Below are 18,943 nucleotides of genomic sequence, written 5' to 3'. Positions count from 1 at the left end.
GAACTTTTCCAAACTCATTTTAAGAGGCCAGCATTACCCTGATACCAAAGCCAGACAAAGACACCATACACTTACACAAAAATTATAGGCCAGTACCCGAATGAGCATAAATGGAAAAATCCTCAACAAAATATTATTAGCAAACCAAATTCAACAATACATTTAAAGGATCATATACCACGATCAAGTGGGATTTATTCCAGGGATGCAAGGATGCCTCAACATCTGCAAATCAATCAATGTGATACACATGAACAAAATGAAGGATAGAAATCATATGGTTATCTCAAGAGATGACAAAAAAGCATTCGACAAAATTCAACATCCATTTGTAATAAAAACTCTCAACAAAGTGGGTACAGAAGGAATGTACCTCAACATAATAAAGGCCAAACATGGCAAGTCCATAGCTAACATCATACTTAATGGTAAAATGCCGAAAGCTTTTCCTCTAAGATCAGGAACAAGACAGGGATGCCCACTCTCACTACTTTTATTCAACACAGTATTGAAAGTCCTAACCAGGGAAATTAGGCAAGAAAAATAAGTAAAAGGCACCCAAACTGGAAAGGAGGAAAGGAAGACGTAAAACTGTCACCATTTGCAGGTTACGTATTACACACAGAAGATCCTAAATCCCCACCAAAAACCTGTTAGAACCAAAAAATGAATTAGGTTGTGGGGCACAAAATCAATACACGAAAATCTGTTGCATTTCTAGACACTGATAAGTAAACTATCAGAAAGAAAATTAATAACACAATCCCACTTACAATTGCATCAAAAAGAATAAAACATGTAGGCACAAATTTAACCAAGGAAGTAGAAGACCTGTGCTCTGAAAACTAAGAGACACTGACGAAAGACACTGAAACATACATAAACAAAGGTAAAGAAATTCTGTGTTTACGGGCTGGAAGAATTAATATTGTTAAATGTCCACACTACTCAAAGCAATCTACAAATTCAAGGTTATCTCTATTAAAATCCCTATGGCATTTTTCACAGAACTAGAACAAATAAATTTAAAATTTGTATGGAACCATAAAAGACCCCAAATAGCCAAAGCAATTGTGGGAAAGAAGAACGAAGCAGGCAGCATCTCGTCCCCTCATTTCAAACTATATTCTAAAGCCATAGTAATTAAAACAGTATAGTACTGGCATAAAAACAGACACGGAGCTCAATGGACGAGGACAGAGCCAAGAAATAAACCTATGCATAGATGGTCAATTAATTTACAACAAAGGAGCCAAAAACATACAACAGAGGAAAGGCTGGTCTCTTCAATAAGTTGGGTCAGGAAAACTGGACAGCCACGTGCAAAAGCCTGAAACTGGACTGCCATCTTATACCATACAAAAAATTAACTCAAAATGGATTAAAAAACTTGAATGTAAGACCTAAAAACATAAAACTCCTAGAAGAGAACATAGGCAGTAAGGTCTTGGTGACAATTTTTGAATCTGACGCCAAAAGCAAAACAACAATCACAAAAGTAAACAGGTGGCACTACATCAAACTAAAAGGATTCTGGACAGCGAAGGAAACTGTCAAGAAAATGGAAAGGCAACCTACTAAATGAGAGAAAATATTTGATCTGATATGTCGATAAGGGCTAATATCTGATAAGGGGCTACTATACAAAATATATAAGGAATTCGTATAACTCAACAGCAAAAAGAAAAAAATCCAATTAAAAAATGGGCAGAATACTCATTTTTTCCCAAAGATATGCAGATGGCCAATAGGTCCATGAGAAGATGCTTTCCATCATTAATCATCAGAAAAATGCACATCAAAACCAAAATGAAATATCCACTAACAGATGTTAGAATGACTATTATCTTAAAAACAAAAACACTAGAAATAACAAACGTCGGTGAGGATGTGGAGAAAAGGGAACCCATGTGCACTGCTGGTGGGAATGTAAACTGGTGCAGCCACTATTGAAAATAACGTGGAGGCTCCTTGAAACATTACAAATAGAACCACCATACAATCCAGCAATTCCACTTCTGGGTATTTATCCAAAGAAAGCAAAAACATAAGCTCAAAAAGATGTAAGTACCCCCATGTTCACTGCAGCATTATTTACAATAGCCAAGATATGGAAATAACGTAAGTGTCCATAAAAACCTGAATGGATAAAGAAATTGTAATACACAAACACACACACACACGAATATCATTCAGCCATAAAAAAAGAATGAAAACTTGCTATCTGTGACAACATGCATGGACTTGAGGACATTATGCCAAGTGAAAGAAGTCAGAGAAAGACAAATACCATAATGATCTTGCTCGTATGTGAAATCTAAAAATAAGTAAGTAAAAATTTAAAACCAAACTCGTAGATACAGAGAACAGATTGGTGGCTGCCAGAGGTAGGGTGGGGCGGGGCGGGGGAGGAGGGGGAGGGTGGTGGTGATGACTGAGAAAAACGGATGAACTGTTTTTGTTTGGGTTTTTTTACTTAACTGAATTTAAAAAAGAAAAGAAAAGAAAAGAACAGTGAGGTGTCTGGGTGGCTCGGTCAGTTAAGCATCCCACTCGTATTCAGTTCAGGTCATGATCTCACGGTCCGTGGGTTCCAGCCCCACGTCGGTCTCTGCACTGTTAGCGTAGAGCCCGCTTGGGATTCTCTCTCTCTGCCCTTCCTCCAGTTGCTCGCTCTCCCTCTCAAACATAAATTCAAAAAGTAAACTTAAAAAAATAAAGAAAAGAATGGTGACCTGTGGAGAGAGAAGGGGGCCAGATATACATGGAATACAGAGAACAGGCATACGCTTTCATTACAGACCATGTTCTCACTACACTTTTTTATGTTACTTGATCCTTAAACTGTGTGCAAAGATGGACTCGGATTTTTTTCCTAAGTAAAAGTTAGATTCAAAGCTTATTTTTTTAAAGCCAAAATCTGACAGATGGCAACAGCTGCACCGATTCGCAAAGCGTGAGAAAGTGGTCTTCAGGCACACAGAAAAGCTTGCCCAAAGGTAAAATATGGGCAAGAACAAGCCTACGTCGGGCTCGTCTACGACACAGGCAGAACTGGAGGAGGTATCGCTGGGACAACGGGAAGCCATCGGAGGTACTTAGGAGGAGAAGTGATATGATCACATCCCCATTCCAAAATAGAAAAGAACTCTGACAAGAAGAGATGAGTAGCTCAGAAAAAAGACCAGCAGCAAAGACATCAGTTGGGAAGTTAACCCGAAAGACCAGACCACATGAAAGACGGCGGCCAGACTGTGGCAACAGCAGCGGGGTTAGAAACATGCGGCACAGCTCAGTGGGAAGCCATGTCCTGAGAGTCCTACATGTCAGGTACTGTGCTGCTAGTACACATTTAAAGGGAGACACGGGATTTCTCTGCCTAGTAACTCAGGGAACATAAGTCGATCACATGCCCTAAAACGTGTGGTGATGCATACGTGTGAGGGGCTGAGAAGGACAGAGGTGTGAATCAAGGATGACAAAAGTTCCCAGCATCTTCAAACGCAGCAAAGAATAGTAAGAATGTTACCTAAGACAGCAAAGTCAGGAAAATGAAAATGTCTCTGTGCTCTACTTTTTGTGTGACTATCGACAAGTCACAAAACTGTTTTGATGGATGACAAAAATACAGCATTCTACAAGGTCATCATTCGGACACATCAGCAATCTGATTAATAGTTTTTCAGAGGGTGAAAACACACCACTATGTAAGATACACAAATCCCAGGTAAAATTCTGGAAATTTTAAAATGGGAGAATGGTAGAGACTATGACTCAGAATTAAAGGAATATGGTATTTGGTAAGAATTGCCAGGATCTCCCTTAGTAGTATCTGTAACTTTTGAAAAGAAATTCTTCGAGACAGTGTGTGTATTTGGAGTGTTCGGATGGGGACCGCCTATTTATCGCAAAGCAGCCGTGGACCTGGCAGTTGGAAAGTCTGAGGCTACACTGCAGAATGCAGTAGCCACAAGCCGCCCCACTGTGGCCATGAGCACTGGAAATGCAGCCTATCCAAACTGATACGGGCTGCAATATGTTTTTATATTTGCAGCCCGCATCAGTTTGGATTGGCTGCATTTCCAGTGCTCATGGCCACAGTTCTGGGGTGGCTTATATATGATAAATATAAATATAAATATAAATATAAATATAAATATAAATATAAATATAAATATAAATATAAATATAAATATAAATGTCTTTATAATTGACCACATATTGAAATAATAATATTTTGGATATAATGGGGTTAACATTTTACTATTAAAATTAAATTCACCTAGGAGCGCCTGGGTGGCTCAGGTGGTTAAGTGTCCAACTTCAGCTCAGGTCAAGATCTCGTGGTTCGTGAGCTCGAGCCCTGCATCAGGCTCTGTGCTGACAGCTCAGAGCCTGGAGCGTGCTTCGGATTCTGTGTCTCCCTCTCTCTCTCTCTGCCCCTCTCCCGTGCCCACTTTATGTCTCTCTCAAAAATAAACAGTAAAAAAAAATTTTTTTTTAATTAAATTCACCTAATAAGTCAGAAGAAAGACAAATACTATATGATTTCACTCATCTGTGGAATTAAAGGAACAAAACAAATGAGCAAAGGGGGAAAAAGAGAGAGAGAGAGAGAGAGAGAGAGAGACAAACCAAGAAACAGACTCTTAACTACAGAGAACTGATGGTCCCCAGAGGGGAGGGAGTGGGGAATGGGGGAAATAGGTGATGGGGGTTAAGGAGGGCACTTGTGATGAGCACAGGGTGTTGGATGGAAGTGATGAATCACTATGTTGTACACCTGAAACTAATATTACACTGTATGTTAACTCACTGGAATTAAAATAAAAACTTAAAAAAAAATTAAGCTCACCTGTTTCTTTTTCCTAATGTGGATTCTAGAAAATATTCAAACACATGTATGGCTCACATTTGTGGCCTGCGTTGTATTTCTAATGGACAGTGCCAGTGTGAGGCCCAGGAAGGGGTTTTGGAGAAGAGTCCAACTCCTTCGCTCACCCTCCACTTCCTGCCTCCAAGCCTCCAAGCCTCCAAACCTAGAGGGCCACTGTTTTAATTTCCCTAATAAACAGCAGATTTTCAAGGAGGGACTTACTGTTACCTGCCTCCTGTTTCCTCACCCCTCTACCTACAGAGGTCTGTCGTGACCCTAGAAAGTCTTTCGTCTGCTACCCCATACATCCAGAGACAGAGAAGTGGTTCACAAGAGGGAACATTCTAGCTATGACACCGTTCGTCCCCTGCAAATGAAGCTCACTGACTTACTTATCCATGATAAATAACTACTGCCCTCCCCCAAATTCCTTTCTTAGAGAGAAGTCTTCACAAATACATGAAGCTAATGAGGGGTCAGTGCTCTCCCACTCATTCTGAAGCTTTAGGGAAATCATTTAACTGTGCTGAACTTGCTTTCCCTTCTGCAAAGAAAGGAAGAAAGAAAGAAAGAAAGAAAGAAAGAAAGAAAGAAAGAAAGAGGAAACAAAAGAAAAGAAAAAAATAAAAAGAAACTAAACTAGCTGTAATGTATCTTCCAATTCCAACATTCTCTAAGCATTCAAGAAACAATAGTGTCTTTTAAAGCTTTTCACATTTATACTCTATGGAAGTGTAAGAAAACGTGAAATTATTCAAACCTCTTCATCATGAGATCTAAATTCAAAAATTACACAAAGGTGGCATTTCTATGCATGTGCCTTTCCTGGAATTTCAGCCTTTTCAATTGCATTTAACATAATTATTATTACACTCTGTTCCTGGCTCAGACTTCCCTTGCTGCCATAGTCAGTGAGGCATGATTCTCTGATTTATGGATTCTTAAACACCAAACGGTTCCTGGCATATAGTGAAATAAGGCTTGGAGTAACTAAGGAACCTACATCCCAACAGAGCATGATTTACATTGTGTTACACTTGAAAAATTTCTGGAGTCCAAAATACTCACTGGCATTCACGGCTTATTTTGACACATAAAAATGGCCATGCCAATCCACCACAGGCAGAATAAGTACACTCCACCAACCTTCCACTAAATATAAAAGATTTAGCTGAGGTGTTCCATTCTTCCCCCATCTTTTTTCTCCCTTGAGAGCAATAAAAACTATGCAAATTGGTTGGGGATGGCCCTCCTGGAAAGATCCCAGCTGGGTGGCCACGCTCACGCACACGCTAACTGTCCCATTACCGAGACTCGGCCCAAGCACAAGCTCTCGGTTCTTAGCCTGGTTCTCTTACAACTCAGTCCGACTCCGAGAGAAAGAGGAGAAGAGAGCCCATCTCTCCCGTGGTAACTCACTGTTGCTTCCACACCTGCCAAGTGGACTGAGCTGCCGGGTTAGCGGAATCTGATCAGGGCACTACGATGCCGGCAGAAATCAGTCAGACTCCTCATAAAGCTGCATAGAGTGCCAATATCAAATCTGGGTCATACTGAGCCTCGACACTAGACCAACAGGACATCTGACGGCCCAATCTTTAGCGCCACCATGAAATCTATTATAGCTGAATTTCAAAAAAGAGAAAGAAAATCAAGTACATCAAGGATTTCTTCATATCTTTTGGCTGTTCTTTGTAAATCATCTTCCTTCTCTGCAATTTTTTTATATAACTGACTTGTCTCTTCTTGATGACTTTCCAAAAGTTCGGCTTCCACTTCCTGGGCTTTATCTAAGATACAAAAAATGGGCACACAAACAAGAAAACACATTAAGGAAGAATTAATATCTATCTCCCAATTTCAGTTCCCAATCAAATTTGCTGAAAACCAGTTGGTCACGTGTCCCCTCTCCCAGAGCAGAAACGTGTTTAGGAGGCAACTAAGTAGCTAATGTTTCAGGTCCTTTCGCCGGCTCCTCCTCTCCTAAAGGCGAGCCGCTGCCAGGCGGCTCACGTTCCCGTTAGAGAACTTTCTTGGGTAGGAATCACTTTTTTTCTCCAGTTTAATTACTTCAGGCACTTAGCACAGTGTGAAAACAGTAAGTTTAAATTATAAATCGTCTCTGCTGATTCCGACTTGTTCTTTACTGACTCTAAAATAGGACTTACCAATGGTTTCTTTTATGGTCATTTCCAGCTCCTGCTCCTTTTGGGCCAGCTGCGTGTGGAACTCCCTCATCAGCTGTTTTAGCGTAGAACTGTGCTTCAGCTCGAGATCTTCCTGCTCCTGTCTGCGTAACAAAAATATAAAGAGCTAACAGCTGTCAAACACAAAACAAGCTGTAAAGAGTCACCTAATCTTCAGGATGGTGCACATAACAAGATCTCACTAGTATAAAAACAGGTTTAAGGGCGCACATGCGTGTGTGTGTGTGTGTGTGTGTGTGTGTGTGCACGCACGTCCAGAAACAGAAAACTCCTGGGAGGATACGTAAACTAGGATTATCTCTAGACAATGCCCTGGGGATTTAAGAATTTTTCTTTTCCACTTAAAACTTTCATCATGCACTGGGGCGCCTGGGTGGCTTAGCCGGGTAAGGGTAAGCGTCCGACTTCGGCTCAGGTCATGATCTCGCGGTTGATGGGTTCGAGCCCCGCCTCGGGCTCTGTGCTGACAGCTCAGAGCCTGGAGCCTGCCTCAGATTCCGTGTCTCCCTCTCTCTCTTCCCCTCCCTGGCTCGCGCTCTGTCTCTCTTTCTCAAAAATAAACAAACATTAAAAATATTAAAAACAAAATTTTCGTCATACACATCTATGTTATATAATAATGTGAATACTAAAAATAAAATGAGAAGAGTATTTACTGGGATATATACCTAATAAGCATAATCTTCCAGGCAAAAAATGGTTCTCCCCCTTTAAACGGACATGAAATAACACCGCCTCTTGCCTTAAATTGTTTTTATTTCTCCTCAGCATTTAACTTACTCGATTTATGTTTCATAGTTTGCGTTGGTGAAATTTAAGTGTATTTGGCACGATAAAAGGGAGCGAGTTAAGGGGGACTGTCTTATAAACATTCATGCCGAAACACTCACTTGATTTTCTCTTCCATTTCTTGCTCATATTCTCTCTTCACGATATCCAATTCTTGCTGATGCTCCTTCCGCAACGTTCGAAGATCTTTCTGCAACCTGACGATCTCCTTGCCCAGCTTCTCCTTCTCCTGCTCTGCCCCTGCTAACTGCAATTCCAGGTCATTGTGCTGGGCCTCCATGTCAGCAGGCGACGTGGGTTGCACGACACACGACCCGGACTTTTCTGCAGCACTTCCTCCCCAAGCTTCTGTGGGTTTAGCTTCTCCCTCCATCTGCTGTTGTAAAGCCTGCAATTTTTCAAGTTTTGAGGTCAAGTCTTCCATTTCCAGCCTATGCCCTTCCCTCTCTCTTGCTAAGCAGGAATCCAGCTCTGTTATCTTTTGCTCCAAGATCTGACAGGTCAGTTCCTTCTCCTGGAGAACCTTCTGGACGTCATCAACCACGTTTTCCCAGTGTTGCTTCGCCCCTATGTTATTTTTACCCCCGTCTTCCTCCACGTGCTGGGATGCTATCAAGGAACATCTCTTGCTTTTCTCTTCAAGTTCTTCTTGAAGACGACTTATCACAACCTGGTCCTCACGCTGCTTTGCGTCGGCGTGTTCTAGCTTGATTAGGAGCTCCCGGTAGCTGCACTGCATTTCAGAAGGAGAAGAACCCGTCTCTTCTTTTTCCTGCTCTGGCCTCTGCAACAGCTCTTCTCTTTCCATTAGACTTCTTTGCAAAGCGCTGATCTTCTCTTCACGTCTCTCCTGCAGACAGCCTCGGAGATCTGCTCCTTCGTGCTCCGTCCAGGCTGCGGCGGTTTTTGCTGACCTGGGTACAACCGGTGCTTCTGACCGTGGTGAACCTTCCACCGATTGAAGTTTTGCTTCCAAGGCCTGAATTTCTCGCTCTCTCTCCTGAAGCTTTGCGTTTAGCTCCCCCAGACGGCCTTCTGCATCTTTCTTATATTGCTGCTCTTTCTCCTCCATTTGAGACAACAACTGCTTCTTGATGGCAGCAATTTTTTGCTCGGCTTTTTTCTTCAGTTCTGCCAGTTTCGCGGCACCCTCCAGCTCAAGCCTGTCTTCCAGGGCCCTCAGCTCCTCTTCTCTGCCCTTGACGCGTGCATTTGCGTGTTCCAATTCTTTCTCCTTGGTTTCAAGTGCGGATGTCATAGAAGACACTTGCCTTTCGAGGCGCAAGACTTTTTCTTCAGCTTCTTGGACCCTGCTGTCCTTTTCTTCTCCTAACTCTTGAATGTGCCGAAGCTCACGAAGCATCTCTTCCCGTTCGGCGTCCTTTTGCCGATTGTGTTTGTTAAGAGCTTCATTCAGGGACTCGGTTTCAGCTGTCTTCTGAGCCAGATGCTCCTCTAACTCCGCAACTCTCGCCTTCTGGGTTTCTAACTCGCTCTCTAAACTACGCTCCTCTTGCTCCAGCTTGCTCTTACCTTCCATTTCGCCCTTGGAACATCCAAACCTTCCGTTCTGCTGATCAAGGTCCGCCTTCGATAAGTTTACCTGCTCAGCCACGTCGCTGGCTTCCTTCGCTTTTGACTCAAGCTGCATCTGCAGTTCTTTGATGGTATTTTGATACTGTATGAATTTTGACTGTGCTCTCTTCTTCCACTCGGACAGTTTGCCGGACAAGTGATCTACCTGTGCGAGAGCAGAGGTTTTCTCCTTACTCAGAGTTTCAGCGTTCAAGGATAAGTTTTGCACCTGGTCCAGCAAGTCACGTTGCTGTTCATCGTATTGCTTCCTCAGTGACGCCACGGCCGCTTCTTTTTCCGTGGCGCTGATGCTGTTCTGAAGCTGAGTGTTCAGATCAATCAGCTGTTTGCTAAGACTGCCGATCTCAGATTTCTTTTCCCTGAGCTCTTCTCTCATCAGGGTGACAGCATTGATGTTTTCAGATAACTCTTTCTTCAGCTGCGTGATACAAGACTCCTTTTCAGAGGCAGCCTGCCGCTGACTGCCTCCTTCCTTCTGCAAGGCTTCTTTTTCCATCACAAGACCTTCAATGTCAGCCTTCATGCTCTTAATTTGACTTTCTTTTTCCTCTAATTGATGGGTAGCTTGTTGAAAAGAACTGTTCAGTGCATTCTGCTCTTCTGTTAGCTGTCTAAGCTGCGCTTCTAACTCAGAAGCCTTGCAAGTTTTAATCAGTAGTGCCTCCTTCACTTTTGTGGTGTGGTGTTGACAGTGGGAAATTCGAGAGAGAATGGCATTCATTTTACTGCTACTATGGTTGATCAGCTCATCTGTTTTAGCTTGTAACAAGGCTTCGGTTTTCCTAGAGTAAATATCCAGCTGAACTGCTACTTCCTGAGACAGTTTCTTGAATTCCAAGCTCTTGTCTTCTAGGCTTTTCTCACTTCTTTCATGCAAAGACTTCAGACTCTGGAATTCCTCATCCGTGGCTCTCAACTTGTCAGTCAACTCAGAAACCTTCCGCTTCTCTTTCTCTGCCAGTTTCTCCAGCTCAACTATACGCTCTTGAAGAGAAGTATTTTCCTTCAGAGAACGAGTCAAGTCAACCTCCAGCTTTTCAAGTTGCGCCCTTAGCTTAGCTTCATTTTGTGAGAGAGCATCCATGTGAGCAGACTTCCGGTGCAGCTGTTCCTGTAGTTCCTTTAACACCGTGTCCTGCCTAGCGCCTTCTTCCTTCAGCCACACCAGTTCCTTGCTCGCCTCTTCTTTTTCACACCCGGATCGGAGGACCCTTTGCCTCAGTTCTGCTACCTCTTGTTCTTTTTCCTGTAATTGGACTTCATGTTTTTCCTGAAGTTCTTCCGCTTGCTGGTTAAGTTTCTTTTCCCAGACGGATACCACATCACTGAGTTCTCGTCTATGTACCTCGGTGAGACTTTCTATTTGCTCCTTTTGGTTTGCTTCCAGTCTCGACACTGCATCGCTGATTCCAGCGGAGTTTGCCTGTGCCATTTCCAAAATTTTGGCATTGAACTGTTTTTCTTTCTGACTCAGCTCTAGAACGGTATTTTCAAGCTCTTTTTTAAGTTTGGCTTCCTGATCCAGCAATTTCTTCTTTAACGTTTCTTGCATCTCCTTTGCTTTCTGCTTAATTTTTTCCATCTTCTTTTCTTGATTTTTAAACTTGGTTTCATATTCCTCATGTAAAATACTAATATCGTCCTCCTTGGCTGATAATTTCTGTTTGAGAGTTTCGATTTCTTGGCTCTGCCCTTCTCTCATTTGTAAAATTACATTTTCCTTTTCTATCAAGATTTGCTTTGTCTGAGCCTGTTCTGTGTTAGTATCTCTAAGCTGGGCCTCATACAGTTGGGTTAAAGATTGCACTTTTTCCTCCATTTCACTTTTCTGCTTTTCAAGTTGCCGCGTTAAGTCCCGCACCTGGACTCTGTGAGCGTCTAACTCGGAGCAAACATCATTCTTCTGCGCTTCAACTTCGGCCAGCTGTTTAGCGAGGAGAGTTCTTTCCGTTTCCAAGGCCAACAACTCCTCCCGCAGCTGAGCCAAGCGCGCCTCGGACGCCGCAGCCTGCTCGTGCGTGGTACTCTGCTGTGACTGAAGAAGAGCCAGCTTAGCCGATGCCTGCTGGAGTTCCTCTTCGGACCTCTTACTATCTGCCTCCAAGTTCTCCACACGAGCCTGATGCTCGTTCAGATGCCTGTCCTTTTCCTTCAGAAGAAGCCCCAGCTGATTAATTTCATCTTTTAATGCCTTCTCGGTTCTCTGGATAGACCTCTCTTGTTCTTTAATGATGCTGTTGACTTGCTGCTCGTGATGACTTTTCTGTTCATCCAGCTTGGCCTCTAGTTCCTGCTTTATTCTATCTGCTTGATCCTTTAGTACAGAAAGCTCCTCTTCCAGCTTGTCACGGGCTTTTAATACTTCCGCCAGTTCAGAAGACAGTGATTCCAGTTCTGTTTGCTTCACATCAAGCTTTTCTAAAGTCTTTTCGTTCATCTCTTCTATGTGGGCCTGGAAGAGACTCTCTTTGTCTTTCAACAATGTTTCTTTCTCTTGTTCATGCTTTTCTCTGACTTTTTCCATTTCGGCCTGATGCTGTTGCTTTAAGACTTGGAGTTTTTCAGTCCAAAGAGTATCCTGCTGATGCCGTAGGCTCTCCAATTCTGTCTTGTGTTTTTCAACCATGATTGTCATTTCTTTATTGTGCTTATTTTTTTCAGCTTCCAAATGGATAGCTAAATCTTCTGATTGATTTTTGCTTTCTTGCAAGCTTTTTTCCAAAGAACTTTCCAATTCAAGAATTCTCTGTTAATGAAAACAGATGTATTTTTATTAAAGTACAGACTTATTTATTAGCAATTATACACATGACATAATGTCTACACCTGTTTAAAGATTAAAACTTAGAAAAATAACTCTACATATCATGCCAAACACTAGAAAGCACAAATAATCTGTGCCCAATTCCTAAAGGAATCATGTAGCAAAGAAAAGATTTTCCATTTTATTACAACTTAAGGTTCCAAATTCTTTCTACCTCCCTGGGTAATTACTTCAACCACCTATATTTTCAAGAATATTCTGAATGGATAGTCAAAAAGGAATAAATCATAAAGAAGATAACAGTGACTTTTGGTAGGAAATTTTTTTCCGTGTGTTTTCTTAAGGCCTACATCAGTATTCTATTACTTTCATAATTTAATTTTGGAAAATAAATAATGTATCTGGTTTTTCCACCTCAAAAATGATTATTTAGAAGATGTTTTGCAAAAAGAAGGAACTTATACAAATTTTACTGAAGATAACTCTTAGCTCATGAGAATATCAATCTTGATTCTAAAGGAAAAAGAGCTAAGACAGAGCCATGCAATGTCACAGCTGGAAAGGTCCTAAGGAATTACCACATCCAAGTCTCCATGTGACAGGTGAAGATATTAAGGTATAATTAATTTACAAAGCTAGCAAGTGGAAAAATCTAGGCCTCCTGAGTATCAATTCCCTTCTACCATGCCACCTTACATCAATGTTGGAAACGGGAAATTAAAGCACAGTTTAGAACTATGGGAAAAAAGTGTGACTCTTTCACTGTCTAAACCAAAGCAAAAAATCTAAATAACGTGTCAGTTTATTTAAAACAGGTCATACAGGGGCGCCTGGGAGGCGCAGTCGGTTAAGCATCCGACTTCAGCCAGGTCACGATCTCGCGGTCTGCGAGTTCGAGCCCCGCGTCAGGCTCTGGGCTGATGGCTCAGAGCCTGGAGCCTGTTTCCGATTCTGTGTCTCCCTCTCTCTGCCCCTCCCCCGTTCGTGCTCTGTCTCTCTCTGTCCCAAAAATAAATAAACGTTGAAAAAAAAACATTAAAAAATAAATAAATAAATAAAACAGGTCATACATTTTATATACTACCGTGGGAAGAGCCAGAGGGCCTTAAAAATGTGCATCCGGGGACATATCTATAAATTTATTGACTATAGGACTATGTTTAACATGGGAAAACCAGGGAAAACTTAAATGTTTTATAAATAAATATTCCACAGTCCAACCATCCAGGCATGGACTATGATTGTTTGGTTTTTTTAATTTTTTTAATGTTTATTTATTTTTGAGAGAGAGAAAGAGCGTGCGTGAGCTGGGGAAGGGGCAGAGACCGGGAGACACAGAACCTGAAGCAGGCTCCAGGCTCTGAGCTGTCAGCACAGAGCCTGATGCGGGGCTCGAACCCACGAACCTCGCGACATCAGGACCTGAGCGGAAGTCGGACGCATAACCGACTGAGCCACCCAGGCGCCCCAAATGTTTGTTTATTTTGAGACACAGGGAGCAAGCAGAGGAGGGGTGGGACAGGTGGAGGGAATCCCAAGCAAGCTCCGTGCTGTCAGTGCAGAGCCCGAAGCAGGGCTCAAACCCACGAACTGCACGATCACGACCTGAGCAAAGTGGGACACTTAACCAACTGAGCCACCCAGGCACCCCCAGAACTTAAATGTTTTAAAAGCAGGGCACTGGGGTGCCTATACTGTGATATAAACAGAGAATGAATTAGGTCCAGGACATAGCAGGAGATGGACACAGCACGGCAGGAAGGTGCCAAAGCAAGTGCTGCCTGCAAAGTGAGGCGACTTCCTAAAGGTCAAGGGCAAGTAAGCAACGGAACAGAGATGCCACAGAGCCTGAGTGCAGAGAATCAGAGTGAGTGGCTGACAGAAACACGGCCAGACGCAGCCAGTTAAAGGCAGAGGCAGCAGCAGCATGCAGTGAACACTAAAACCACTCCCAGGAAAAGCTCTGATTACCTAAAAATGAGGTGCACGTACATGTGAATCTCACCCAGTAAAACAAAAGCTCTCGACAACTCCATATTGATTGGAGGGATAACAACAGTTTCCCCCTGCAGATAATTCCACAACTCTGGAACCGGAACATTACTCAGACTTACAGTTCTATAAGTCTCTGCTTCTTGTTGAAGGTCCCGAAGTTTATTTTCACTCTCCGTGAGGATTGCTTTCTTCTGCAGTTCTAACTCTTCCAGGGCCAAAGATTCTTGCTGTTCTTTTTCTTGGGTGATCTTCAGATATTCTGATTGACTTTTTTCCTGTGCCAAAAACAATACCACCTTAGACCCACATAAATCTTCAGCATTCCCAAGGCACTTCCACAGGAACCACGTGTTTCATTTGATCTGCACACCAGCCCCGTGAGGTAGGCAATATCATCACCTCTCTCTTCCCGTGCCCTAGTCTGCAGAAACAAAGCACTGTGGCTTTTCCAGTGTGGTCTGGCCCACATTTGCCACAATTACTATTGATAGGAAAAATTTTGTTCCAGTAACCCCACTACGTCTGCTATTTTTCCACTACTTAAAAGGTTTTGCAAAACACGGCTCGATGTGAAGGGTCACGAAAGTGTCACTACCTCTTCTCTGTACTCCAGAGTTTGGTTATTTCAACTCCAGGCCGAGGAACTAGGTTGTGGGCTTATATAATTTGTGAGAAACACCTCATTAGGGAACCCTAGGTAGAAAACCGAATCAAAATCAGAAGATGACATGTGAATAATGGATTAGATCAAGGAAGCACCTGTAAGAGCCTACCTGAGCTGTTCTACCCACCCCATCAATCCTGAAAAGCTTCTTCTTTGTCCTTATTACATATCAACATTTCTATTAAAAAAGTGTTTACTGTTTGGAAAAGAGAAGCTCTGGACAGCACTTTCAACATTTAGTGGCTTTGGATTCCACTGAAGAATACTTTATCCATACCTACTGCATAGGGATCATGTTGCCAGCAGCAATATTTTCAGTTCACTACACTCTGGTGAAACATTGCTTTAAGGAAAGATGCTGTGCCATATTACAAGCAGACTGATAAGAAACTATTAGTTTCTAATCAATTTCAAAACATCACTTAAGGGGTGCCCGGGTGGCTCAGTAGTAAGTGTCTGACTCTGGATTTCGGCTCAGGTCATGATCTCATGGTTTGTGAGTTCAATCCCCACATCAGGCTCTGCAGAGCCAACCTGGGATTCTCTCTCCCTCTCCCTCTGTCCCTCCCCTGCTCATATCCTCTCTCTCCCTCTCTCTCTCCCTCTCTCAAAATAAATACATAAACTTTTAAAAAATCTATAAAGTTTTTTTTAACATTTTAAACATACTATACTGTCTAATGTAAACTACATTTTAATAATTTTTTTTTTCAACGTTTATTTATTTTTGGGACAGAGAGAGACAGAGCATGAACGGGGAAGGAGCAGAGAGAGAGGGAGACACAGAATCGGAAACAGGCTCCAGGCTCTGAGCCATCAGCCCAGAGCCCAACGCGGGGCTCGAACTCACGGACCGCGAGATCGTGACCTGGCTGAAGTCGGACGCTTAACCGACTGCGCCACCCAGGCGCCCCTGTAAACTACATTTTAAATGCATCTCTCTATGCCCATAAAAATAAGAGGAGGGCGCCTGGGTAGCTCGGTCAGTTGAGCATCCGACTCTCGGTTTCGGCTCAGGTCATCATCTCCGGGTGAATGAGTTTGAACCCCCCTGTCCTCCTCTGCATGGACAGCACGGAGCCTGCTTGAGATTCTCTCTCTCTCCTTCTCTCTCTGCCCCTCCCTGACTTGTTCTCTCTTTCTCTCTCAAAATAAATAAATAAACTTCACAAAAAAATAATAGTAAGAGAACATTTTAGTAGCCTGTTGAACTTTGGCTAGCAACACAAAGCTAACTTCTTTGAAGAACTAGGTAGAAAGGGGAGTGGAAGGCAGGAAACGCACCCGCGTGTGTGTGTGCATGCGCACGTGTGTGCTTCACATGTATCTGCATCCTGCTCTCTCTACTCAGACTATATCTGAGTATATCAGTTCTGGAACACAGTTTTGGTTTTTTTTAATTTTTTTTTTTTTAACATTTATTTATTTTTGAGACAGAGAGAGACAGAGCATGAACGGGGGAGGGTCAGAGTGAGGGAGACACAGAATCCGAAACAGGCTCCAGGCTCTGAGCCATCAGCCCAGAGCCTGACGCGGGGCTCAAACTCACGGACCGCGAGATCGTGACCTGAGCCGAAGTCGGCTGCTTAACCGACTGAGCCACCCAGGCGCCCCTGGAACGCAGTTTTTAACAAGGCCAATGTTCAAGTCTCAGCGTCTCCAAAGGCCAATTACTCCAGCATGAAAACACACAGATCTTTATGACAAGAATTTTTAGAACAATTCCTGGCTTCATTTATGCCCACTTTGTTCTTAATTTTCATGCCCCTATTTTAAATTTATGCTGTCCTATTATAGTCTAAGCATTCTTGTAAACTACCTTAAATCCTTTCTGGACTAAGAGCATCTGGCTGGCTCAGTCAGTAGAGCATGCGACTCTTGATCTTGGGGTCATGAGTTCGAGCCCCACATTGGGGACAGAGTGTACTTAACAACAACAACAGCAGCAATAATATAATTAATTAAATAGATAGATTGGTTGATCCTCTCTGGACCAAGAAAGAATACAAGTATGTGCCCATTACGTGTTCTTTTCATGAATGTAGAGCAAACCCCTAACCTCAGCCAACAAAACTGTAAATCCATGTGCCTGTTTGCCCCAGAGATCAGAGAACTCCCTGACTCAGTTCAAAAATAACTGCTGTTGGAAATTCTCAGAGCCCCAGATCCAAATGAGAGTGAAAAAACACAAATGTGTGAAAGCAAGAAGACTAAAATTACAAATATTATTTCTCTTCCTTCTGCACTGAAAGTGTTTTTAGGGGCGCCTGGGTGGCTCAGTCGGTTGAGCGTCCGACTTCGGCTCAGGTCATGATCTCGCGGTCTGAGAGTTCGAGCCCCGCGTCGGGCTCTGTGCTGACAGCTCAGAGCCTGGAGCCTGTTTCGGATTCCGTGTCTCCCTCTCTCTGACCCTCCCCTGTTCATGCTCTGTCTCTCCCTGTCTCAAAAATAAAATAAACATTAAAAAAAAATTTTTTTTTAATAAATAAAAGTATTTTTAAATTATACACACTGTCTAATGGATACTAATTTCATATAAAGACAATCAAGTACATTTTTGGCATTAATACTTCTTATGGTAACTTATATAAAAGGCTTTTCACAATTTGAAAAAAAAAATTGTTATAAACCTTCAAATTATACTATTCCCAAAAACCTTATCTTTGTTTTTCTGGATATTATTTTGGTTAGTTCGGTCAGTGGTTTCTTATTTTATTTTTTTAATAAAAATCATATGTATTGAAAATTACTACTGAAACCATTCTACTTAAAATGAAAACTACTTGGGTCATTTTCATTTTTTCTCCTTTAAAATGCATTTCATGGGGCACTTGGGTAGCTCAGTTGGTTAAGCATCAGACTCCTGATCTCAGCTCAGGTCACGATCTCACAGTTTATGAGACAAGCCCCGCTAACAGTGCGGAGTCTGCTTGGAATTCTCTCTCTCCCTCCCTCTGTCCTTCCCGTGCATGCGCATGCACAGTGCGCTCTCTCTCAAGATAAATAAATAAACTTAAAATAAAATAAAAATAGAATGCATTTCAGACAAAACTTTCTGAGCTTTGAACTCTGGTACACTCAATCTGGTGAGTCTTTAGACATTCTTCCTAAGTTACACAGTCCCTGGTTCACAGCTTCAATTAGCCGACCGTCCCCTTTACTTCTCCACCATCACAGCCTACCCTACCGCCAGGGTAAGAGGGATGATACACAAACAAACTGGCTAATGAAAGCTTGTTGGTTAATACAATTTTCACACAATGCCAAGTTAACAAGCTGTGACAGCCTCTTTCCTGCCTACATCCTATCCTCTCTTCGCACTCAAAGGTCAAGGCCGCCAGTAGTCTGACTTCAAGCTGGAAGTTGGGGTGAGGAGAGAACTCTATAAAGCTACAAAGTTTACCTATAACAAAAACAAAACGGGTACTTACGAGAGCTATTTTCATTTGCTCCTGAAATTGCCTTTCTTGGGTCTGAAACTTCTTGGTCAGTTCCTGCTCTTTTCTGGCCAACTCCTTTTCATGAAGCTTCTGCAGTTTAGCAATTTGTTCTGAGTGTTTCTGAAGGTCAGCCAAATAGTTAAAGTGAAACTCCCAAAATATGTATTCTACAACTAAGTAACCCTTTATTACAATTTAATCAGCAAGACAACAGTGTAAGAGGAAAAATCAAAGCGTATTTCCCACAGAAATCAAAAGTGACCAAAGTCTCAATAGTTAAAAAGAAAAGCCTACAGAGTGTATCACTCATTTGAGACAAGGACAGTTGTTGCTGCAGGAGTCATTCTTACAGGGTTGAAGCGCCATTTCCACATCTTGCAGGGATATTCCCCACCAATCGCGATGGGGAAGTGCAGGAGAGGGGAGTGAAGATGCTCTCAGAGAGGGCACTCCACTGAGGTCAAGTTGCCCTGGCTGCACCAATCTAGCTTTCCGGTAAATACGCTATTTATTAGAAAGTACTGGCCTTGTTCTTTCTGGGAGAGGAAGACTTAATCTTACAAAAAGGTCAAACCTCCCTGAATAAATCTAAAAATTTAATGTAACTGAACA

The 18,943-nt window shown here is 42.4% G+C and overlaps 1 protein-coding gene across 4 annotated transcripts in view; it reads right to left on the bottom strand.

Annotated features, from left to right (window-relative positions):
- The window catches only part of GOLGA4 (golgin A4), a 126,739-nt gene that overhangs the window by 36,488 nt on the left and 71,308 nt on the right, over positions 1 to 18,943 (bottom strand). For all 4 annotated transcript variants that reach the window (XM_047875107.1, XM_047875111.1, XM_047875110.1 and 1 more), the window contains 5 exons: positions 18,323 to 18,451; positions 14,347 to 14,502; positions 7,974 to 12,214; positions 7,045 to 7,166; positions 6,536 to 6,666 (listed from right to left, as the gene is read on the bottom strand). In XM_047875107.1, coding sequence (XP_047731063.1) covers positions 6,536 to 6,666; positions 7,045 to 7,166; positions 7,974 to 12,214; positions 14,347 to 14,502; positions 18,323 to 18,451 — 4,779 coding nt within the window. The remainder of the gene's footprint in view (positions 1 to 6,535; positions 6,667 to 7,044; positions 7,167 to 7,973; positions 12,215 to 14,346; positions 14,503 to 18,322; positions 18,452 to 18,943) is intronic.

This window comes from Prionailurus viverrinus, chromosome C2 (assembly GCF_022837055.1).
Source record: "Prionailurus viverrinus isolate Anna chromosome C2, UM_Priviv_1.0, whole genome shotgun sequence".
NCBI lineage: Eukaryota > Metazoa > Chordata > Mammalia > Carnivora > Felidae > Prionailurus > Prionailurus viverrinus.
The sequence above is the reverse complement of the archived record's forward strand: the minus strand, read 5'-3'. Positions and strand labels throughout refer to the sequence as shown.